This window comes from Chaetomium tenue, assembly GCF_020726465.1.
Source record: "Chaetomium tenue strain MPI-SDFR-AT-0079 chromosome Unknown F5144scaffold_2, whole genome shotgun sequence".
In the NCBI taxonomy this organism is placed as follows: domain Eukaryota; kingdom Fungi; phylum Ascomycota; class Sordariomycetes; order Sordariales; family Chaetomiaceae; genus Chaetomium; species Chaetomium tenue.
The window spans coordinates 4,877,102-4,897,870 of record NW_027117330.1 but is presented as its reverse complement, the minus strand read 5'-3'; the positions used below and the strand labels follow the sequence as shown (position 1 = coordinate 4,897,870).

At 56.4% G+C, this 20,769-nt stretch overlaps 9 protein-coding genes across 9 annotated transcripts; 4 read left to right on the top strand and 5 right to left on the bottom strand.

Annotated features, from left to right (window-relative positions):
- Positions 1 to 933: 933 nt before the first annotated feature.
- F5144DRAFT_147890 (uncharacterized protein) lies at positions 934 to 1,687 on the top strand. Its single transcript, XM_066782445.1, has 3 exons — positions 934 to 1,144; positions 1,192 to 1,365; positions 1,419 to 1,687. The coding sequence occupies exons 2-3, from the start codon at positions 1,263 to 1,265 to the stop codon at positions 1,649 to 1,651; spliced, it is 336 nt and encodes a 111-aa protein (XP_066647332.1). The 5' UTR covers positions 934 to 1,144; positions 1,192 to 1,262; the 3' UTR covers positions 1,652 to 1,687.
- Positions 1,688 to 1,844: 157 nt separating this feature from the next.
- On the bottom strand, positions 1,845 to 3,300 carry F5144DRAFT_564844 (S-adenosyl-L-methionine-dependent methyltransferase). The gene is made up of 2 exons (XM_066788449.1): positions 2,232 to 3,300; positions 1,845 to 2,135 (listed from the first exon to the last, which is right to left on the bottom strand). The coding sequence occupies exons 1-2, from the start codon at positions 2,923 to 2,925 to the stop codon at positions 1,966 to 1,968; spliced, it is 864 nt and encodes a 287-aa protein (XP_066647331.1). The 5' UTR covers positions 2,926 to 3,300; the 3' UTR covers positions 1,845 to 1,965.
- A 435-nt stretch (positions 3,301 to 3,735) lies between these two features.
- Positions 3,736 to 4,781, top strand: F5144DRAFT_147811 (uncharacterized protein). Its single transcript, XM_066782442.1, has one exon. It carries the CDS (start codon positions 3,955 to 3,957, stop codon positions 4,543 to 4,545), a length of 591 nt encoding a protein of 196 aa, XP_066647330.1. The 5' UTR covers positions 3,736 to 3,954; the 3' UTR covers positions 4,546 to 4,781.
- Positions 4,782 to 5,806: 1,025 nt separating this feature from the next.
- On the top strand, positions 5,807 to 7,544 carry F5144DRAFT_627749 (uncharacterized protein). Its single transcript, XM_066792306.1, has 3 exons — positions 5,807 to 6,092; positions 6,159 to 6,247; positions 6,323 to 7,544. The coding sequence occupies exons 1-3, from the start codon at positions 6,015 to 6,017 to the stop codon at positions 7,428 to 7,430; spliced, it is 1,275 nt and encodes a 424-aa protein (XP_066647329.1). The 5' UTR covers positions 5,807 to 6,014; the 3' UTR covers positions 7,431 to 7,544.
- Positions 7,545 to 7,725: 181 nt separating this feature from the next.
- On the bottom strand, positions 7,726 to 11,791 carry F5144DRAFT_590963 (uncharacterized protein; the record flags this gene model as incomplete). The annotated part of the gene is made up of 3 exons (XM_066790209.1): positions 7,726 to 8,753; positions 8,871 to 9,383; positions 9,637 to 11,791. The coding sequence occupies 3 exons, from the start codon at positions 11,789 to 11,791 to the stop codon at positions 7,726 to 7,728; spliced, it is 3,696 nt and encodes a 1,231-aa protein (XP_066647328.1).
- Positions 11,792 to 14,219: 2,428 nt separating this feature from the next.
- On the bottom strand, positions 14,220 to 15,169 carry F5144DRAFT_147327 (ribosomal protein P1). The gene is made up of 4 exons (XM_066782441.1): positions 14,884 to 15,169; positions 14,719 to 14,796; positions 14,490 to 14,628; positions 14,220 to 14,419 (listed from the first exon to the last, which is right to left on the bottom strand). Exons 1-4 carry the CDS (start codon positions 14,950 to 14,952, stop codon positions 14,373 to 14,375), a joined length of 333 nt encoding a protein of 110 aa, XP_066647327.1. The 5' UTR covers positions 14,953 to 15,169; the 3' UTR covers positions 14,220 to 14,372.
- A 736-nt stretch (positions 15,170 to 15,905) lies between these two features.
- F5144DRAFT_482675 (uncharacterized protein) lies at positions 15,906 to 17,455 on the top strand (the record flags this gene model as incomplete). The annotated part of the gene is made up of 5 exons (XM_066785350.1): positions 15,906 to 16,098; positions 16,153 to 16,538; positions 16,589 to 16,755; positions 16,812 to 17,211; positions 17,270 to 17,455. The coding sequence occupies 5 exons, from the start codon at positions 15,906 to 15,908 to the stop codon at positions 17,453 to 17,455; spliced, it is 1,332 nt and encodes a 443-aa protein (XP_066647326.1).
- Positions 17,456 to 17,735: 280 nt separating this feature from the next.
- F5144DRAFT_600370 (uncharacterized protein) lies at positions 17,736 to 18,430 on the bottom strand (the record flags this gene model as incomplete). Its single annotated transcript, XM_066791072.1, has 4 exons — positions 17,736 to 17,780; positions 17,887 to 18,041; positions 18,174 to 18,229; positions 18,342 to 18,430. 4 exons carry the CDS (start codon positions 18,428 to 18,430, stop codon positions 17,736 to 17,738), a joined length of 345 nt encoding a protein of 114 aa, XP_066647325.1.
- A 706-nt stretch (positions 18,431 to 19,136) lies between these two features.
- Positions 19,137 to 20,602, bottom strand: F5144DRAFT_147030 (uncharacterized protein). Its single transcript, XM_066782439.1, has 4 exons — positions 20,281 to 20,602; positions 20,015 to 20,222; positions 19,808 to 19,958; positions 19,137 to 19,758 (listed from the first exon to the last, which is right to left on the bottom strand). Exons 1-4 carry the CDS (start codon positions 20,363 to 20,365, stop codon positions 19,261 to 19,263), a joined length of 942 nt encoding a protein of 313 aa, XP_066647324.1. The 5' UTR covers positions 20,366 to 20,602; the 3' UTR covers positions 19,137 to 19,260.
- Between the last annotated feature and the right edge of the window lie 167 nt (positions 20,603 to 20,769).

Below are 20,769 nucleotides of genomic sequence, written 5' to 3'. Positions count from 1 at the left end.
GTGGCAACGAGGACACCGGCAACGCTGGCGGCGATCGCGCTTGCTTCAATTGTGGCGAGACTGGGTCAGTATCCTGTTTCTTTACGCGATCAATAACCTAGACTGGCGCGACTAACACGGTCCTGTAGTCACAACAAGGCTGATTGCCCCAACCCGCGCGTCTTGTCTGGCGCCTGCCGTCGCTGCAACGAGGAGGGCCATTGGAGCAAGGACTGCCCTAACGCACCGCCCATGCTGTGCAAGGAGTGCCAGTCCCCCGACCATGTCGTCAAGGATTGCCCCAACCGCGTCTGCAAGAACTGCGGCGAGTCTGGTATGATAATCCTCTGGTGTTATGGCAATGAAAGGTTGCTGACTTTGTTTGAAATGCAGGCCACACGATCAGCCAGTGCAAGAATTCTCGCAAGATCGATCGCGACCACCTTGCGGATATGTCCACTGAGGAAGCCTGGACCCTCATCAAGCGTGCTGTCAAGGAGCGCGACATTGACGATGTCAAGGAGGCCATTCAGGTCTACGTCAAGTCGGCCCCTGATACTACCTACGCTGATCTGGAGCGCGCTTTCCGTGCCCAAGATGTGCCGGTGTGGCTCATCGCCATTGAGAAGACCCTGGCTGCCACCTTCACCAACATGGATCTCCAGGGTTGCCTCGGCAAGAGGTACACGGTCACCTACCGCTTCCAGTGGAACCCCCCTCGTCCGCGCGATCGGGAGCTGTGGCCGAAGGATGTCGACGAGAACATCGAGCGCCTCAGCGATGCCGGTGAAGTCGTCTATGGCGGCCTTCCCAAGTGCAGCAACTGCGACGAGATCGGCCATATTTCCAAAGGCTGTCCCCAGGACAAGGTCGAGAAGGCGAATACCTTCGAAATCCTGTGCTTCAACTGCAACGAGCCGGGCCATCGTGTTCGCGACTGTAAGTTATTCGCCCCCCAATTCTTGAGTGTGTTGTGTTAGCTGACCGTCCCCAAGGCCCTACCCCGCGCGTTGATCGATTTGCCTGCAAGAACTGCGGGTTGGTCACCCCTCGAAAAGATAGGATGTGGTATGCTGACAATTTCCCAGCCAATCGGGCCATAAAGTCTCGGACTGCCCTGAGCCTCGCTCGGCCGAGAATGTTGAGTGCCGGAAGTGCAACGAGAGTAAGTTTCTGTTTCCATCCTACTAAGAAGTTACTGACCACGGCCAGCCGGTCACTTCTCTCGCGATTGCCCGCAGGGCGGTCCCAGCGGCTGCCGCAACTGCGGCCAGGAGGGCCATATGTCCCGTGATTGCACCGAGCCGCGCAACATGGCTCTGGTGCAGTGCCGCAACTGCGATGAGTTTGGCCACATGAATAAAGAGTGCCCGAAGCCGCGCGATAGTGAGTCCTCGTGACCAACTCCACTCTGCCGGCCGTTGCTAATTATCTCACAGTGGCGCGTGTGAAGTGCGCCAACTGCCAGGAGATGGGCCACTACAAGTCTCGATGCCCCAACCCTCTGGTCCCCGAGGATGATGGCGATGGTGGCTACGGTGGTGGCGGTTATGGCGGTGGCGGTGCCGAGAATGGCGGCGGCTCTGGCCCTGCCCCCGCTGATGCCGACGTTGCTGATGGCGGCGATGGCAACTGGGGCTCGGGCGCTGTTGCTGACAGCAGCGGCTGGTAAACTTGCTCAATGGACTGGCTATCTTCTACGGGGCGGGAGTCGATCTTTTTACTTTGACGAGGCATTGGTCGTCTACTTCGGCTGATCTTTGGCGATTTCTACGGGCTTTGCCTGCATGACAAGGGAGATAGATGGACGGATATGACGCCCGAGATAGTCAGGTAGCGGAAGGCTTAGGCCCAATATTCGCTCACTCAGTGACTTGAAAGTTTTGCTTGGTATTTGTGGCATGGTATCTGGTAGATGTACGATGATAAAACAAGCATGACAGCGTCAAAACCCACGCCAAAACGCTCTGAGATGGCCCAGAGGCTCTATTTGGTGAGAACGCCGATGATGTGAGGCATGGTGAAATACCAGGCCTCGCCATCCAGCTGGTGCAAGTCAACCTGGCTCCATGGAGCGGCCTCCTTAAGCCACTTTCCAGTATCGCGGCACATTTCGCACCCTCCAATAAACTGAGGCCAGACGAGATTCAAGCATGCTAGAAAAGACAAGTCAGCGGATTGCTCCCCTAAATCGCACAAAATCCCTCCAGCCAACTCAGAACACAGGCCAGGCCGGACCGGGCCAAACTCACCCTGATACAACCGCATCCCCCACCCCTGCTCCCTAAAGCACTTCACATGCTCATACACATACCACCTCCCCCCGGGCTTCAAATACCCATACAACTGCGCCATATTCCGCCGCGGCTCGGGGATACTGCACAGACACATCACCGTCACGATACAGTCCACGCTCTCGCGATCTACCCGCCCCGACTCCGCCAGCGCCTCGATCCCCACCGGAACGATCTCGTACTTGCCGTTGTGGTCGAGTCCGGCGGCCGCGATTTGGGTGGTGAGGAGCGGGTGGATGTCGGTGTTGGGCTCGATGCCGTAGACTTTGTGGATGTTGGGGAGGTGGGCGGGCGTGAAGAGGGACGTCCACATGCCGGAGCCGGGGCCGATTTCGAGGACTGTGCCGGAGACGGGGGGGTGGGGTTGCGGTTGCCCCTCAGATGAGGTGGTGGTGGTGGGTGGGGGCACCACGCCGTGGGTCACGCGGCCTTGGAGCAGCGGGATCACGTTGGGCTCGGCGTGGATGCGCACGAGGGGGCCGACGACGGCCCAGAAACGGCCGAACCAGGCCGCGCGGAGGCGGGACGGGGAGAGGAGGGTGCGGAAGTCGCCGGTGAGGAGAGCCGTGAGGATGGTGGGGGGGAGGTGGGTGAGGGCGATGGCCATGAAGTGGAAGGGGTGGAGGAGGGAGGCGAGGATGGGTGGGAGCATCGTGGGTGATTGGGGGTGGTGTGGTGTGGTCGATTGGTTGGGTTGGGTTGGGTTGAGGGCTTTGAGTGGCGGTAGTGGTGGTGGTGGTGATTCTGGATGACGATGAGGGCGGGAGTAAAAGGGGGGTGAAAGGGAGGAGAAAAGGGGGAGGGGGGAAGTGAAAGATTAGTGAGTGAGATGGTTACAAGTGAGAAGGAGGGTGAGAATGTGAGCGGGAGAAAGTATAAGCTACCCCCGGACACATTCCTATGGCCCTACTCTTATCCGGCCACTTATTACGCAATGGCATGGGTGAAGATGTATGGGGTGGGCGACTTTTCAAAGGGACAGTGTCATGCTCTGTAGGGTTAGGGCTGAGAGTGGAAGAGGTGGGTGTGAGAGTGATGCCGAGATTCACAAGCAGCAACTGCCCAAGCAATTAAGCGAATACGCTAGGGACGCTAACCAGATCAAGACGTAACTATCGTCAACGATAAGATAATGGCAAGTAAATAACCCGCCTACTCCTCCCCCGTCCCCCATTGAACAACATTCCTCATCTGCGTCAACCTCCCCCGGCGCCCCGTCCGTCAATTAAGCATCAGTTGACGATAATTCGTCGACAATAGATGACAGACATGACGTCCAAAGAGTTCACGACGCCCATCACCCCAAAGACTCCGCTGTCTAAGAAAGCGCTGGATGCCCTGTTGGAGAGAGCCGGGACCACTGGTTGACAATGCCCCTTGTCGACCGATGATCAGTCAGTATGACGACTGAGTGTTCGGAGGATTGGTTCCATGTGCGCAGCTTTCGACACTTCCAGTCCGGTGGGCTAGTACTGATTCCCTTCCTAGAAATTACACTTGTACCATCTCGATCCCTGAAAACAATTGTGGGAGACATCAAGGCGGCGGCGACTGAGAAGTGGCAAAACCGAACCTACGAAGTGAACCCACCACCATTGGTTTCCCTCCAATGACCAAAGGGGTTGCATAGAGGCCAAGGGGTCATTAGGTTCACTCAAATGCCCCACGACGAGGAGAGATAATGGGGTGTGGCGGCCGCAATGGCGAGCCGGCCACGGGCATCCTTATCATGCCTCTAGCCAAGACAAAAGGCAAGGAGTTCCTGGGTGATTATGCCTCGGCATCGTGCCGACGGTTGGTTGTCTTCGAGTTTCTGGACGGCAGGGGCATTCCCTGTGGGCTGGGGGATGCCCGGTGCGACCTTTGTACCGCAACAAGCGGTATACCAACCGCCAAGTCGACCGCCATCACACCAGAGATGGGAAATCTTGCAATGAGCAGTGACCGGGCGGCAACAACCCCGGCGGTACCAGCGACAGGCCTCCCATCACCCGTATATTTTCACCCCGGCTTTATGCCATGGGGAGCAGGAACCCCAGGACCCTTCGCCCCTGGCCCAGGCAGTGTACCAGGGGTATACCCATACCCAGTACCGTCACCATTCTACTTCAATCCCTATGGACAGCCGACGGCAAGCTTCCAAGGGTTCCCTCCCGCACTGCCAGCACCAGCACCAGCAGCCCCAGCACCAGCACCAGCACCAGCACCAGCACCAGCACCAGCACCCATAACACCGGCAGCACCTGCACGCACAGATGTGGACAGAGAATGACGGGCTGCACAAGGGTCACAGCGCAACCAGGCAGCAGAGGACATGACGATTCTCCGGGCTTTAGAAAAGCTTGCGAACAAGCTGCGTAAAGCAGAGCTGTGTATTGTGTGCTACCTCGACGGCACGAAACCCAACTACAACCGACACTATGTCAGGGACTGTCCCGGGAACCAAGGCTGTTCCGATATGAAGTTTACGGTAACCCGAAGCCTGATCAAGATCCAACTCCCTAAAAGGGTCTGTTGGACCTGCCTCTTCCCGACAGATTGGGAGAAAGAGGACAGCACAAAGACTGGGAATCAACGATGGTAGCCCCGCCCCCCCAGGCTACTTCCTATACCCCGTGGCGTTCCTGGCTTTGAAACGGCCCTCCCCTTCATCCCCGAACTTGTAAATGCGTGATGGTATAGATACCGATCGTGGCGGAGATACTTGATTGAGTATAAGTTAGTTTTAAGATAGCACCAAGTTATGATTAGTGTTCATCCTACGTTTTACATGTCCATCCTAAGTTTTAGTGTCATCCTAAGCTATACAATCAGTCCAAAGATTGTGGTCCGCCCTACGTCCTACTATCTATCCAAAGTTATATTATCCATCTTACGCTGCTTAAGCCCTTCAGAGGTAGGACTGTCGAGGTTTCACCCCCGAAATTGTACATACTGTCGTTGAAATTAGCAAGAACAGAGTATCAACTCCAGACCGGCCCACGCCCCACCCTACGAGCTACCGACGATGGTGGTGAATGTTGCGCGAACCGTCTTATCCGCAAAAAGGGCAACTAATTTTGTTGCGGGAAGCTTCTGAGCCACGGCGGAAATGTGGAAACGATTCATGTCCAGCAGAAACAAAGGACCAGATTTGTTCGGGTTAAACTCCAGCGCGGCTGACATTACGATGGTGTGTTCCCCCGGCTCTCAAACCCTGCCAGAGCGGCCGCGAACACTCGAATACTTCTGCCGGTGGGCGCGTGGGAAATGACTTCCCGCGGAAGGCGGAAGGGTTCTAGCTGGCTCAGACTCCGCCAGGTGTGGCATTGACTATCATCAGAGAGTGAAGAAGAAGGATGAATTGGTGGCCGAGTTACGAGATATGGTTGGTCGTGTGGTGAATTACAACAGATTACGGATTACAAGTTACACGAAACCCATGCTGGGAATGGAAGATGCCAAGACCTGCCGCAAGGCGACCGAAGATCGCGGGCCGCCAAAAGTGCTTGGCAATGCGCCCAGGTTTAAAGAAGTGTCCTTTGCACGGATTACATGTCCATATCAAGACACCATCACAACCCTTTTTCTCTCCACCCGACGACACATTTCCCTCCCACTTCCTGTCGCTCCTTACAGACGTGTGCGCCCCTCCGCTAGCCCAAACACACGGCCATACGATCCATCTTTCGCTACCAATTGGTCTCGGAAATCGCAAGTGGACAGCTTGGCCATCGCGGCTGGCTGCAGCGCATACAAATCATGAGGTTACTCAAGACCATTCTGCTGCCGCTTCTGGCACTGGCCCAGGCTGCGCTTTGCGCCGAGGACTACTACAAGGTACGATCATGGTTATCCCCTTCTCTGTCCAAAAGCCCAGCCTCCTCTAACACCACACCACTCCAGGTTCTCGGCATCGACAAGCAAGCTTCCGACAGGCAGATCAAGTCGGCCTACAGGCAACTCAGCAAGAAATACCACCCCGACAAGAACCCGTGAGTTCGCCTTACCTCCTCGAAAACACCCCTTCTCCCCCTTCCCGCACAAACCCCTCTAACAACCCAACCCAGCAACGACTCAACAGCCCACGACAAGTTCGTCCTCGTCGCCGAAGCCTACGAAGCGCTCTCCGACGCCGAGTCGCGGCAAATCTACGACCAATACGGCTACGACGCGCTCAAGCAACGCAAGCAACAAAGCGGCGGCGGCGGCAGCGGCGGCGGGCACGACCCATTCGACCTGTTCAGCCGCTTCTTCGGCGGCGGCGGCCACTACGGCAGCCAACCCGGCCAGCGGCGCGGCCACAACGTTGAAGTGAAAGTCCCCGTCGCCCTGCGCGACTTCTACAACGGCCGCACCACCGAGTTCCAGTGGAACAAGCAGGAGATCTGCGAGGAGTGCGAGGGCACGGGGGCCGCCGACCGCGTCGTGCACGCGTGCACCGCCTGCGCGGGGCGTGGCGTGCGCACCGTCCGCCAGCAGCTGGCACCGGGGATGGTCACGCAGGTGCAGATGCAGTGTGATGCGTGCGGGGGCCGGGGGAAGTCCATCAAGCACCGCTGCAAGGCGTGTGGGGGAGAGCGGGTCGTGCGCCGCCCCGCGACGGTGTCGCTGACGGTGCAGCGCGGCATGGCGGATGGGGTGCGCATCGCGTACGAGAATGAGGCGGATGCTAGCCCGGACTATGTCGCGGGGGATTTGATCGTGCAGGTGGTGGAGAAGGAGCCCGAGCTGGAGGGCGAGGAGAGCAACCCGGACCGGGTCGATGGTGTGTTCTTCCGGCGCAAGGAGGACGATCTGTTCTGGCGGGAGGTGCTGTCGCTGCGCGAGGCGCTGATGGGCGGGTGGACGCGGAATGTCACGCATCTGGACGGGCACGTTGTGCGGCTGGGGCGGGAGCGCGGTGTGGTGGTGCAGCCGAACCACGTCGAGACGGTGCCTGGGGAGGGCATGCCCAAGTGGCACGAGGACGGCGACAGCGTGTACCACAAGACCGAGTTTGGGAATCTCTACGTCGAGTACACCGTCGTGCTGCCGGATCAGATGGATAGCGGCATGGAGAAGGAGCTGTGGGCCGTGTTTGAGAAGTGGCGGGCGAAGAAGGGCGTCGATTTGCACAAGGACAGCGGGAGGCCTGATAAGCCGGTTATGCATGACCATGAGCACGACGAGTTATAGAGCGGCCGGTTGTGTTTTGTACGTTAAGGCTATATACCACGATAGTTGTACACTGATGTTGGGTTTGGTATAGAGCAATGTGTATACATCACTCTGGCAGCGAGAGCATCAAACATGGAACAGGCATAAATCATGATATTCGTATCTTCAAAGGGAGATATTAGCTCAGCGCATCTGTAACCGAAAACATCCAAACATCATATCTAGCGTAGGTAACATCAAGAAAAGAAAAAAGAAAATGCAAAAAGAAAAACAGAAATCAGAGCAATCATAAGTCATCAGCCGTCAGTCAACCTCATCCCCAAGTCTGTGACCTCCCCACCCCCCTCTCGTACCGATCCTCCCTCCCACGACTCCTCCGTTTCCTATCCTCATAATAGTGTTCATCATCGTCGTCGTCGTAATCGTCCCTCTCCCGCCCACGAGCCCGCCTATCCTCTGCATGTCTACTGCTCTCGCCCCTCTCATCCTCTCGCCGTCTCCGACTGCTACTCTCACCCCTCTCGTCATCCTCTCTCCGCCTACGACTACTGCTCTCCCCGTTATCATCATCCCTCCTGCGCCTCCGTCTATCGTCGTCTCTATCCTCGTCCCTCTTTCGCCTGCGCCTATCCTCATCCCTATCGTCCCGGCTCCTATCGCGATCACGAGAACGATCGCGATCTTGACTTCGATCGGGTGATTTCCCCCGGCCCTTATCACCACCGTCCTCACCCTCACCGTCACCTGGCCCCTTCAACAAGCTCCCACTTAAGATCCCGCCAATTAGCCCCATCCAACTTCCCCTGCCCTCCAACACTCCGGTAACGTCCCGCACAAGTCGTTCCACCGTCTCAGCGTCGGCACCCGCAACGCCCCATTCCCCACGCATGTTGGTGCCGTTGGCGCCGCGCGGACTCCGGTACTCAAAGTCCCCGCGCCGGCTGTGCCAGCCCGAACCGCCGCCGCGAGAAGAACCGGATCCGTCGAGCGGGCGGCCTTGGGCGTCAAAGCGATCTGGCAACATCTCAACTGCATCTTCGTCGTCGGTCTCCGAGGTAGCTTCCTTGTCACGCGGCCGGCGGCTAGACGCAGATGGACGGTCCGAAGATGTATCTGAGTTGCGGCGGCGGCGTGTTTTGTCAGGTTCGCTGTCGGCCGGCTTCTTGCCGCGTTTTCGATTGTCATCGCTATCGCTGGCCATGTCTTCCGTCTCAGACTTGGTTGCTTGGCTCTCATGGTGACGGCGGAGCGTGGCAGATGATTTGGGGGACAACGGGATGAAGATGACCGACTTGGCTGTGCGAGGTGTGTCTGGTGGCTCCATATCCGACGTTGCCGCGTCTGCGTGGGGAGAGTCGTCCGACGGTATTACACGATCTATGAACACATGAACGGTCAGTTCAATCTCCCGGTGACCTGCAATGTGGGGTCTGGTCTCTCAAGCGCGAGAGGACGCACCCTTCTTGTCACCATCAACGGAGCGAGCGGCAGCTTCTGGCTCTAGAGTGGAACGACCAGCACGAAAAGCTTCACTCACATCTTCAGGACCCGTGGGGTGGGGGTGGTTTGTTGGCGGAGGCATCGGCGGAGGCACAGGGCCCGGTGCCGCAGCCGGGTTTGGTGGCGGTCCTGGCATGGGCGGGGTGTACGCGGTGTATGGTGCAGCCGGATCCGGGGCCGGACCCGGCATGGGCGGGGTGTAAGGCGTGTATGGTGCCGCCGAATTCGGCGGCGCACCCGGCATGGGTGGCGTGTAGGGGGTGTATGCCGAGTCCGGGGGATATGGTGTGTATTGTTGGTGGAGGTTGGTGCTGGCGACATTGGGGTGTTGTGTGAAGCCGTTGGCTGGAGCCGCGGCGTTTGGAGGAACCACTGGTGGGGGGTTGTAGTAACCACCGGAAGCATGAGGGGGGGAAGGGGCCCGGCGGCCATAATTGTCATAGCCGTCTGGCGGAGCATCGTCACCGTAGCCTAGTGGTTGTCAGCAAGCCAATCGGCGATATTCTCAAATCATGTCACTCACGTCGCCGGTCCCTTTCCAGCCCCCTATCCCTCTCCCTCTCTCTATTCCTCTCCCGGTCCCTCTCTCTGTCTCTCTCCCTTTCCCTGTCTCTTTCTCTCTCCCTATCCCTCTCCCGCTCCCTATCTCTTTCTCTATCACGGTCCCTCTCATCCTTCTCCTTCTCCTTCCCTTTGTCTTTTTTGTCGTTATACTTTTTAATACCAATGGCTGCTGCGCCAGCTGCCGCAGCACCAGCGGCAAGATCGCGCAGCCTACTCCCGCTGCGCTTCTTGTCTGCTTTTTTGTCACGGTCTGTCTCCGCCTCGCTATCCGCAGAGTAATCGTCACCTCTCGATGTCCCGCTATGTCTCCTCCTCCGCCTGCGGCTCCTCTCCTCTGCCGCAGACTCATACCCCTCTGCCGCTGGCCCCCTCTCGTTTCGTTGCGGGGGGTCCGCATACAGGGGGTGAGCCCCGTACTCAACCATGCCTAGCTCAGGATCAGCTACGGAAGAGTCACCGTCGGGGTACGTGGGTCCGGACCGAGTTAAACTTCTGCTCCTGCTACGGCGGTGGTAATCGCGCGCGTCGCGGTCATAATACTCATCATCACCGCTGAGCTCCCGCTCACGTTCTCGATCCCGCTCCTGTTCTTCCTCCTTCTTATCCTTGTGGCGGTCATACATCTTCTTGGCGCCGGCGCCAGCAAGACCGGCGGCCAGGATCTCAGCACCAGTGCGGAGGCGCGATCGAGAGCGGCTCTTGCCATCCCTGGATTTACCATCTCGCGACTTGCTCTTATGGCGGTAGTGCTGGACTAGCCCGGCAACAGCGGCCGTACCCAGCCCGGCCTTGGCCACTGAGGAGGCTCGGCTCTTGGACCGCTTCCGGCTGGGAGACCGGTCTGTGTCACTATCGCGGTGGAGGGCTCGGCCACGGTTCATCTCCTCCTTCTCGACCTTGTTGCTCTGGTAGTATTTGGCTGCACCGGCGGCCGCGAGAGCAACAGCGGCGATCCCGAGACCGGTTTTGAGCCTGGAATGGGGAGGACGCGAGCGAGAGCGTGAGCGCTCTCTCTCGTTCTCATCGCCGTGACGCTCTTGGTAAGCACTATGTGCGCGCCTCGCGACCTCCGTACCAATGGCGCCGATGGCTGCACCGGCAAGAACCTTGCGACCGCGGTTTTGCTTATACTCACCATGTGAGTCGCGTCTGGATGCAAGGATAGCCGAGATGCCGGCTCCGGCGAGGGCCCCTTCGGCGATGTGGCGCTTGCGGTGCGGGCTGCTTGATGCGCTACGTTCCCGCCGGGTGACGGTGCGCTTCACGTAGTAGCCGTCGTCGGATTCAGCGTCGCTGTAGCCTTCACGGTGATGGCGACGGTGATGGTGGTGGTGATGGTGGTGCCGGTGCCGGTCGTCGTCATAGCGCGCCATCGCGTACTCCTCCTCGCGACGCTCCCCTCGGTAGGGGCCAACTTCACGGGACTCGCGATGATAATAATACTCGCCATCGCGGGATCCCTGGCGGGTAAGAGCGATCTCCCGGTTGTCCGGAGCCTGGTCCCGAATGACGACCGTCGCTGGCGGGGCCTCTTGGAGGATGATCTTCTGCTCCGGGGCGCGCTGCCGGATAACGATAGGAGCGGGAGCGGGCTGCGCAGGCTCGTAGTATTCGGTCTCCTTGCGCCAGCGCTCAACATCGGCGCCTCCGGCGATATAGCCGTCGTCGCGGCGCTCTTCAACGCGGCGTTCTACACGGACCTCGCCGCCATCCCGGTGCTCGACTCTCTTTTCGACGCGCACCTCGGTCTGGTTCTCATCGTCCCAGTACGAGCGACGCTCCCATTCTCTTGGCGAGTGAACGTCGTGACGATCAACCCGTTCGACTTCCTTGGACTCGTACACGGCCCGCCCGCCGCGGCGGTAGTCATCGTCGCGGTCCCGCTCCTCGCGCTCGATAACTCTCTCGCGCTCCACAACGGCGCTCCGGGGCCCATCCCCACGATACTCGACTCGGTCGACCCTCGTGTAGTGGTCTTCTCTGGGTTCCCGCTCGCGCTCACGCTCAATGACCTGGCGCTCAACGTAGGTTGCGCTGTGGGGAGAAGGGTCGTAGGTGGACCGCGGCTTCTCGGGAATGTACAGGCGATCGACGCGACGGTCCACCTCGATGACATCGTCCCGGCTAGAGCGGCGAACGGGGGCATAGCGACTGCGGCGCTCCTCCTCGACGACGTCTATCTCGCGCTCGACGCGCTCGACGCGATCGGGCGTCACCTTGTACCGGCGCACTGTCGTCCTCTTGTAACCCTCATCGTCAGAGGGAGACGTATCCCGCTCCCGCATGTAGCGGGACTCGCGGTACACCTCAGGCATGGCGGTTGGTGAGTGTCGTCACACCCGTTAGAGGGTTGTGAGAGGTGGGGCTTCCCAACCAGTTAATGTCGGAAGTAATAATCAAGCTGTAAGCCAAGAAAAAACAAACAAATGGGGTAGTTAGATATCTGCGCGGTCGGGTATCGCACGAAATGAAATCACAAAATCGCAAAAAACGAAGCGTGGAAGTTGCAAAGGTTTCAAGCAAGGCGGGGTGGGAAGAGAAGGCTGCGAGCAGGGGAAGGTGCTATAAGAGAGGGGGGGGCTGTGGACCGAAGGAAGGTGGGAAGGGGAGGGGGGCATGGGATGGATGGCTGGGGCGGGAGGGTGAGATGCGCCTGCCTTGGGCGCAAGGGCACCTGGTGCAGGTGCTGACAGACAGACCTTGGCCCGCATGCACAACTCAACTGGAAGTAGCTGCATTACGTTATTCCTCGCAGCATGGAACATACAGAAAAACTGCAGTGACTCGGAAACCAACTGCGGCGCGGTTGCCGACTTCACACAGGATGCCTCATTCTGGGTTTCGCTACATCGCCAAAGGTCTGTTGGCCAGGGGCGGCCCGGACCACGGCCAGATCCTCTAAATTAAGGCGGCTAGCTTCTGGTCTAGAGTAGAGGGACCGAATAGAATGGAAACGAAACATTTTGCCCCCCTGAGATGTACCGGTAGAGAAGAGGGGGCCTCCAAAGGTGGTCGACTTGCTGGGGTGAGATGTGATCCCCAACAGATTCCGGGCGCTGTTTCTAGATGTGTTGTGCCGCCCTCAACTACGCCGCAAAGCTGGAACAATTTTCGAGACAATGGTTGGGAGCCGCCTCACACAGAAAAGGCCAACAGTCCCCAAGCCGACAGCGACGGGGTCGAAGACAACAGCGGCCGGCTCCTTGCATATCTCGAGGTAGCTAGCGAGCTAGCATGCAGCCACACTCTGTTGGGAGACAGGAGGAGGTCTTGTGCGCCCATCCAGGTCTTGCCGAATGACCCACCTGTTGCACCCACCGGGGCTCAAACTAATTACCTCGTGGTTCATCCGAAGTTTGGGACACTCAAAACTTCGAGAACACGGTGGCAGAAGGCAAGCGCACGAGGCTTGTTGGAACTGTGTGGTCCACGGGGTCAACTCCGATGCGGCCGGTAGCTCCACACTGGTGCCCGACAGGCGTGAACCGGCACGGAACACCGAGACTCGCGAGGTACGAGGCGCAGCCTTGTGACCTGACTGCTTCTCGTTGCTTCGTAGTTGGCGTACCGAAGCCTGTGGCGAGATCTCCCGGGCGATGTCGGGTTGCGGACCGCCCAGGCTTCAATCGTGACAGCCGACGACAGCTCGTATGACTTGGGCAGGCAGTTTTCAAGCTAGGTTCCAAGCGACAGACTTTATAGTGATTTGTATTTGACGAGCTGGCACCGTGGAACACTGCTTAGAACCCTCGCCAATAAAAGGAATCCCTGAGGTGTAAAACTCCTCATTCCAGCCGCCTTTTGCAGCTGATCGACTTTACCCCTCCCCCGCAATCCTTACCAGGCTCACAAGGCACCCCGGAGACACTCTTGGAGATGAGATATTCAAAGGACTTGCGATATACAGGAACATTGGTCAGGGAGAACCCATCGAGGGAAAAAGACACACAGCCGCCCCGGGCTTTCGAAGAGCCCAGAAACGACGAGGATGCATGGCTCAGCCCACAAATCAACCCACCCGAAAAGCCATTTCGTCATCGCAACCGTGCACAACCGACAACCTAGACTCATGCCAAGATTCGGCCCACAAACCCGAACCCTGAGCCCCGCCATGAGCTGCCACCGGAAGCTTCTCGGTGGTGCGGGTTCTGGGCTTCCAAGGACATTGGGTGTTTTTGAGCTTAGAAGCGTAATTTGAGTGGTTTTAAATTGGACTTCCTTTCGGCTTTCAACGCACAAACGTAGGACCCTGGGAAGAGGGTGGTGACGGTAACCTTGCGTGGCAGCCGAGGAACAAGATGCGGCCTCCTCCTTCCATGCTATGCACAAAATAGTACCTCAGTGTAGATGTCTGGCTGGGCTGGACCGCAGCCTCAGAGGCAGAGAACGGACCCCCACATCCCATGCCGTAGTCGTCGAAAGGATCGTGTCGTAACGCTTGCAAGAGTACATCTAATATTGTGTTATGTATCAACGGACCATCACATACGTGCCTGCATTTTGGCGTTGATCCGAGAATGGGCGAGAAGGACCACAAGCAAGGTTGACCGCATCGATACTCGAATCTGGACTTTCCATTACGGTATGGCATATCCCGAAGAATAAGTCCATCAAAACCTGCCGGAACGGCGACTCCGAAGGTTTGCCCCTGATGTGGCCGTCGTCACCGATCCCACGGGACCAGTCGGCTCGCACCAACCAAACCCGGTAACAGTTGCTCAAAAGCGCATCTTCAGATTCCATGTAAAGCTACGCCGATGAACCCAGACTCCCGATATCATAGCCTCCATCCCTGTGGTCGTGTGTGCGAAATACCGCCGCAAACCCATGCAAGTTTTGGAAGAACAAAGCGAATCAGGCGAGTCAAATCCACGCCCTGCCCGAGTCGATGCCAGCTTAGTCGAAGAGACCGAATCCCATGTCGTCGTCCGACTCCTCCTTCTCTACAGCGGTTGTCAGTAACCCAAAAACATCCGAGGCCTTGCGGCCAGCGCTCGCGAGGGAAGAACTCACCCTCCTCCTTGGCCTCCTCCTTGGCCTCCTCAGCAGCACCGCCAGCAGCGGCAGCAGCACCGCCAGTGGCGGGGGCAGCGGCGCCACCACCCGAGCCGACGGAAGAGAGAAGGTCCTTCACATCCTTGCCCTCGAGAGCCTGCAATGCAAAATGTCCCAGTCAGTCAATCTGTTCGTCTCGATTCGCGGGGTCCGATCGTAAATCGTGTGCAGTTTCGGGTTTTCGTACCTTGGCGAATAATGAAGCCCAGATAGGCTCAACATCGGCGACGTTAGCAGCCTTGATGAGGGTCTGGATCTTGTCGGACTAGGATTGACAGTTAGCCTCGCGCAAATGTATCGAAATCCCGGCACCCGCGCATTTTCGCACGAGGCCTTGGGGCGGTTCTCTTACGGTGATCTCGACGCCGTCGTCGGCGAGGATCAGCGCCGCGTACGAAGTGGCCAGCTCAGCGGTAGACATGGTGACTGTAGTTGTCGAGGCGCAAAGTGCTGTGACTCGAAGGGCTTGTTGACGTGGGATGTAGAGACCGAGCTTGAAATTCGCGAAGGGGAAAATAATTAGTTGTGGGCAATACGAAAACAGAATAGCGTGGCCCTACGGCTGCCGACTGAACAGTGAATCTGGCAGCTGTCAGTCAGCTGAAAACATTGCCGTTGTTCATTGGACAGGATCTCCAACAATTGGCTGGACCCGCTGGACCCCCTGATAAACCACGCTAACCAAAGAGGTCCACCTTCGTACTGTGTGCAGGCAAGCGATACATCGCACTGTGTACAGATAACTTGAGTTTATCTTTGTTCGAGGCCTATTACCTTAGGCAAGCAGCAAAAGGAGGGTTGGCTAGTTGAACATCTTTTACCTTTAGCCAACCCTTTACTTCATTCAGCTTTTTTCCTTCTTTTTTTCCTCCTCTTTCTCGCCTCCTTCTCAAACCAGACCCCGAGCCGCAGTGTGGAGAAGACCTACCCCAAAGACCAAGGATGACAAGGGCCCCTGTATCGACACCCCACCTTCCCACCACTGACGTCGCGAACAAGGTGAATGAGAACGCTGAGAAGTTGCACCCTGCGTGCCTGCGTTTCTGAACCCCGTGCCAACCGGCAAATTAGAGCTCTGTTGCCCCCAGAAGAAGATCGGCCTCTGGTTGAAGTTGCAGAAGTGCAAATTCATCTTTGAAAATATCTCAACCTCCAGTTTTCGCCCACGAGCTTGAAGTGGCGCAAGCGTGGTCTGGAGTAAATCGACCCTCTGATCAGTCACGCGGACAACATTCCGACCCTCCCGATCCAAAATTATTAAAGCGAGTCCCCTTCTTAAAGAGTACAAACGACTGCTTTCACTTTCTTCTACCACTGTTCTCTACTCCTTGACGAGAGCATCCCGACACCACAATGGAAACCCCAGCAGTCCCGATGCCTAAGGACGAGCGGGAGCGGGAGATTCTCGACAGGCTCACAGTCATCCAAGACAAGCTGTTGCTTCTCAAGAGGGACCGTACCAACTACATCAGGACCCAGGATGTCATGGAATTGCAAGACCAGTTTGTGGAGCAGGTTAGACAAGTGAACGATATCCGAAAGGGGGAACACAAGGGGGAGAATCGATGTATGCCAAACCAGGTAGTGCGTGCGGGCCGCCATCAACTGACCATCGTCGCAGTGGATAAGGTCCTCGAGAGCTGTCTCCAGCACATCTCGCTATTCTTCATGACGATCGGACGAACGAGCGAAGTGCCGGCGGCGTACGCGCTCACCTCCACCATCAAACGGTTGCTCGATCACCTGACGGAAGCGAGGCTCTTTTCCTCCAAAGATCTCACCAGCATATCCAAGACACTTGGCCGGATCGAGAGTATCCTAGAGAAGAGGGACTCGACACACTCCCCTTATCTCATCGAGCTACTGGGACACAGGAAGGCACTGTGCAAGTCCATGCTGGCCAATTTGCAAATGCAGCTGGACCAGTTGGAGGAGCCACTGCAGGCTATTTACGAGAAACTCATCTCGGTCATGCGGTCGATGTCTCTTGCCAACACGAAGTCCAAGGTAGGAGCCGAGGCAACCTCAAGGGAAAATTGGTGCTGACACAACGACAGTTCTCTACGACTGAAGTGCAAAAGCTAAAGTCAAAGCTGCAAGAAATCGATGAGTCTATGGTAGACGGCAAATTTGTGGATGGCGAGGGGAAAGAGCTCAAAGGCAGCGAAGTGGTATCAGTACTCCTTGGCCGGTGCTTACAGTGGTCGGACATTGTCCTCGAGAGGTACATACACTCCCACGCCCAACCTTGCTTCGCCACGCCATTAACCCTCAGTCTAGGAAAGGGGTGATTCCAGACGGCTTCAAGGACAAGTACGACATCCTCATCAACATCCGCAATGATCTGGATAAGATCTCCCTCACGCAGGCTTGGTCATTGCGCGAGACGGACCTATACGACTTCCAGCGGCAGCTCGACAAAATCGACGAGGCGCGTGTTGACGGCAACTGGCTGGACCAAGAGGGTCGGCCGGCCGAGCTTTATGTTCAGCGCACGCTTCTCTATCTCATCCGGCGCAGCTACGGTTACATCTACTACCTCATGAACTCGTCTGAGCCAGTGTCGGAGGCACTGCTGCCCGTTTTTAACCAGCTGCAAACGTTGAAGCGGTGCTTGATCGAGGTCAAGAATAACGGGGGTGTGAGCTCCGTCAGGGAGTTGTATCCCTACAGCATGAAGGTACGTCCCCTCTATCCCCCCATTGTCCTCCCTCGGCTTGCTGACGGCCCCTAACTAGTTGAACTCAATCGACAACCTGAGGGTGGACGGCAAGTTCATGGTTAATAACGACATCCCTGAAGGCCAAGGCAGCGTTAGCGAACTTCTCGCAGACTGCTTCGATCTCAACTACGAATTACGGCTTGCCGCCGAGGAGCTAGAAGAAAGCGGAGAGAAGTCGTCCGCCGCACAAGCCTCCGCATAAGTCACTGGGGTTCTTGTATAAGTATGGTTGTTCCTTGTTTAGGTTACCTATGATACGGCGTTTTGAGCAAGCATCATGGATGGTTTCGGAGGCGGCAACGCTTGGGTAACGAGATCTTGGTTTGGGAAGGTTATGTTGATTTTGGTCCAATAATTAGGAGTACTTCTTCGTCGTGCCATCACTAGCTCACGCGCGGTACTATGCCAATATGATGAATCATCACCACGGCCTCGCATTGCAAAATATTCCTTCTCACAAAACCGCATCCCCAGATAACAGCCTACTTTTGGTTGCGGAAGGCACAGAGAAGAGGCCACATCTGAGCCTACACAGTACCACCGATGTCAGTTGCCAAGTAACCACAACATACGAATCCCCCCACTCCTCCAAAGTATACAAAAGAGAGGGGCAAGGGTGGTGACTCGACTCACATTCTCAACATCCCAAACCCCCGAGCTGGCGTACACGTCCTTGCGCAACTCCTCCTTGATCTCCTCGCGGCTCGACGCCAAAATGATGATGGTGCTGCCCGCGAAGGAGAATGTGGAGGGGTCGTCTGAGGTGGGGGGTTCGTTGAGGACGGCGCCTGGTTGAATGGTAAGATTTTGTGTTTTGTTTTCATCGATTCCATGGCATTGTATCGTAAGGGAGTTTTAACCCAAGTATGGGAGGTATGGGTGGTGAGATAGGTAGTGTAGAAGAGGAAGACGTTACGAACCTCCCATCTGGTACAGCCCGGATTCCTTGGCGGGGCCGAGGCCGGCGAAGTGTTGTCTTTGTGGTGGAAGCGGGCAGAGGTTAGCAAAACCGGGGTTTGTAAATAGCGGTGGTGATGTGTGATTTGGTGTGGTTGTTTATTATTATTATTATTTCCTTCTTCACTTACGGGCGCACCTCCAACCTCTTCGCCTGAGCGCCGGGGAAGTCGGGGATGACGACGAGCCATTCGACCTTCTTGGGTGCTTCCGTAGCCATGGTGTTGCGTTGCTGTGCGAGATGGAATGGAGTTACTGTAAACTTTCTGGAAAGGGGGGTCAAGGTGCGGGTGGGAGACGGAGTGAAGAAGGCTCGGACGGAGATGTTTCGCAGGTGAGAGGCCATTGGCATGCAGAGCCGCGAGAGATATTGAGGAGTCTTATGTCCGCAGCCGGCTTATTTAGAATGCCCGATTAGTGAGCGGCAACCGGCGGGTCAGGGACAGGACGAGAGGTGCGAGATCGCTGTCGATGGGGTCGAATACCCCTGTAACCTTAGTGAGTTCGGGATTGGGGATGCGGGGTTAGCGATGGCTCGGGATCAAGCGAGAGACGTCAGCGTGTTCCACCACGTTGAATGGTCGCCTGCCATTAGGGGCATTTATCGGCGCCCTTCACAGTACAAAACCACCTCACGTATAGTGTAGAGAGAGGTTAAATGAGTTGATTCGTGGTACTAATCTTGGTAGGGCGTAAGGCCCACCCAGAATGTTACATGCAGACCCTCCAGCGCCGCCTTTTACCGAGATACCCTGACCGTGGCCGAGTAATATGCTTGAGATGATGGGAAAGGGACAGAACATAGGAAAGAATAGGAAAGAATAGGAAAGAATAGGAAATAATAGGAAAGAATAGGAAAGAATAGGAAATAATAGGAAAGAATAGGAAATAATAGGAAATAATAGGAAAGAACATAGGAAAGAACATAGGAAAGAACATAGGAAATAACATAGGAAAGGACATAGGAAAGAAATAGATGATAGGAAAGAAACAAGCCAAAAATTCCGTGCACAAGCCAGCCCTCCTGTCTAGATCCCGAGCCCCTCAGGTCTATTTCACCACCACCACGGCACTCGGCACAAGGCCGGCCTCCGCCAGTGTTTGCCCGAAGTCAACACCGACATCGAACTTCTTTATCGGAAACGTCGTCGAAAAGCTGCTAATCGGGTGCCCTACTTCCTCCTCGATCTGCTGGGCCACCTCAAACAACGTGGTCTCGCTAGGGTACGACTTGATGAGGTTCCCTTTTTGGGTCTGGAGCCTCAACCGGGCGGTAGAAGCGGACGACCGCGATACCGAAGCCGCAGCTGCCACCACGGTAGCTGGTGTAGTCTGCGGCAAGGGCTTGCCATCGCGCATCGCTTTGGCGTCTTCTTCGCGGCGCTTGCGCTCGAGCTTGTCAGCCTCGATCCGGGCCTTGATTCGCTTCTTCGCTTCAAGGTCGTCGGCCTTTTCCTGGCGTTTCTTGGCCGCCTCTTTGATCTGCTCCTTATGCTGAAGCTTCTCTTTGATGTCGTGAGATTCCCTGGTGGCCTTCTGTCGAATTTGCTAGGGGCATGGTTAGCAACTGTTTGGAAAGTAGGGTTGACCACCGTACCTCGTTGCGCTTCGCCTCTTCCTTGTCAGCAACTGACTGGTTCGCTCGCTTCTCCATGAGCTTCTTGCGAAGATTCTCCAGTTTCGCCTTCTTTTCCTCCTCGGTCAACGGCGCGATCTCGTCTGTTGACTCGGAGAAATCCGCATGATCGCTGTAACACATGTCAGTATAAGTAGGCAGGGTGAGTGAAGCGGATGGATGGCGCACGTTTTGGAGGCATGGAAGGAAGCCTCTGCGTGGTTTCTGAATTTTTTGCCACACTCATTGCAGACGAGCGAGGAGGCAGTCTCGCCTGATGGAATGGATGCAGCCCCCTCCTCGTCGGCTCCGGTAGCATCCGCGGTTGTTTGGTTAGCTTGCAGCTCGTCAAGAGGCTTGTCTTGGTTGTCTTCGAGCCAGTTCAAAGCTTCCTGCACTGCAATGATGTCAGTATTGATGAAAATTGCCTGGAAAGCGTGTTGCGGAGTACTGACGACCACCGGTCTTTTTGACTGCAAGCTCAGCGCGGGCCTGCTCAAAGCCCATCTCGAGCAGCATGTTAAGATCTGAAGTCGTCATTTTGTCTATTGTCGAGTTTTGAGGAGATTGATGGTTATGATAGATGCTTGATGAAAAAGCGTAGTTAGGTTCGGAAGTTTAGGTGTTGTTGTTGAGGTGTCGGAATTGCGAGAGATGATGTTTAGGTTGGCTCGAGCTTGGCAAGCTTGAGGCTCTTCTAGACGAGAACCGTGGCGAAAATTGGCTGCACTCCGATGAATAACCGGGTCAGGTGAGGCTCCTTCTGGTTACCGTAGCTACCCGTAATCTATCTCTCTGAACCGAATCTATGACGACTGGATGCCGTACACGCCTTTAGGACAGTCTTGTATGGTTAGGTTGTTTTCATGTCACATGCCCGAATATGAGGCCACCTCCTGTTTTCTGGAACTGAATCAGCCCATTTGCGATTGAGTACCTTACAC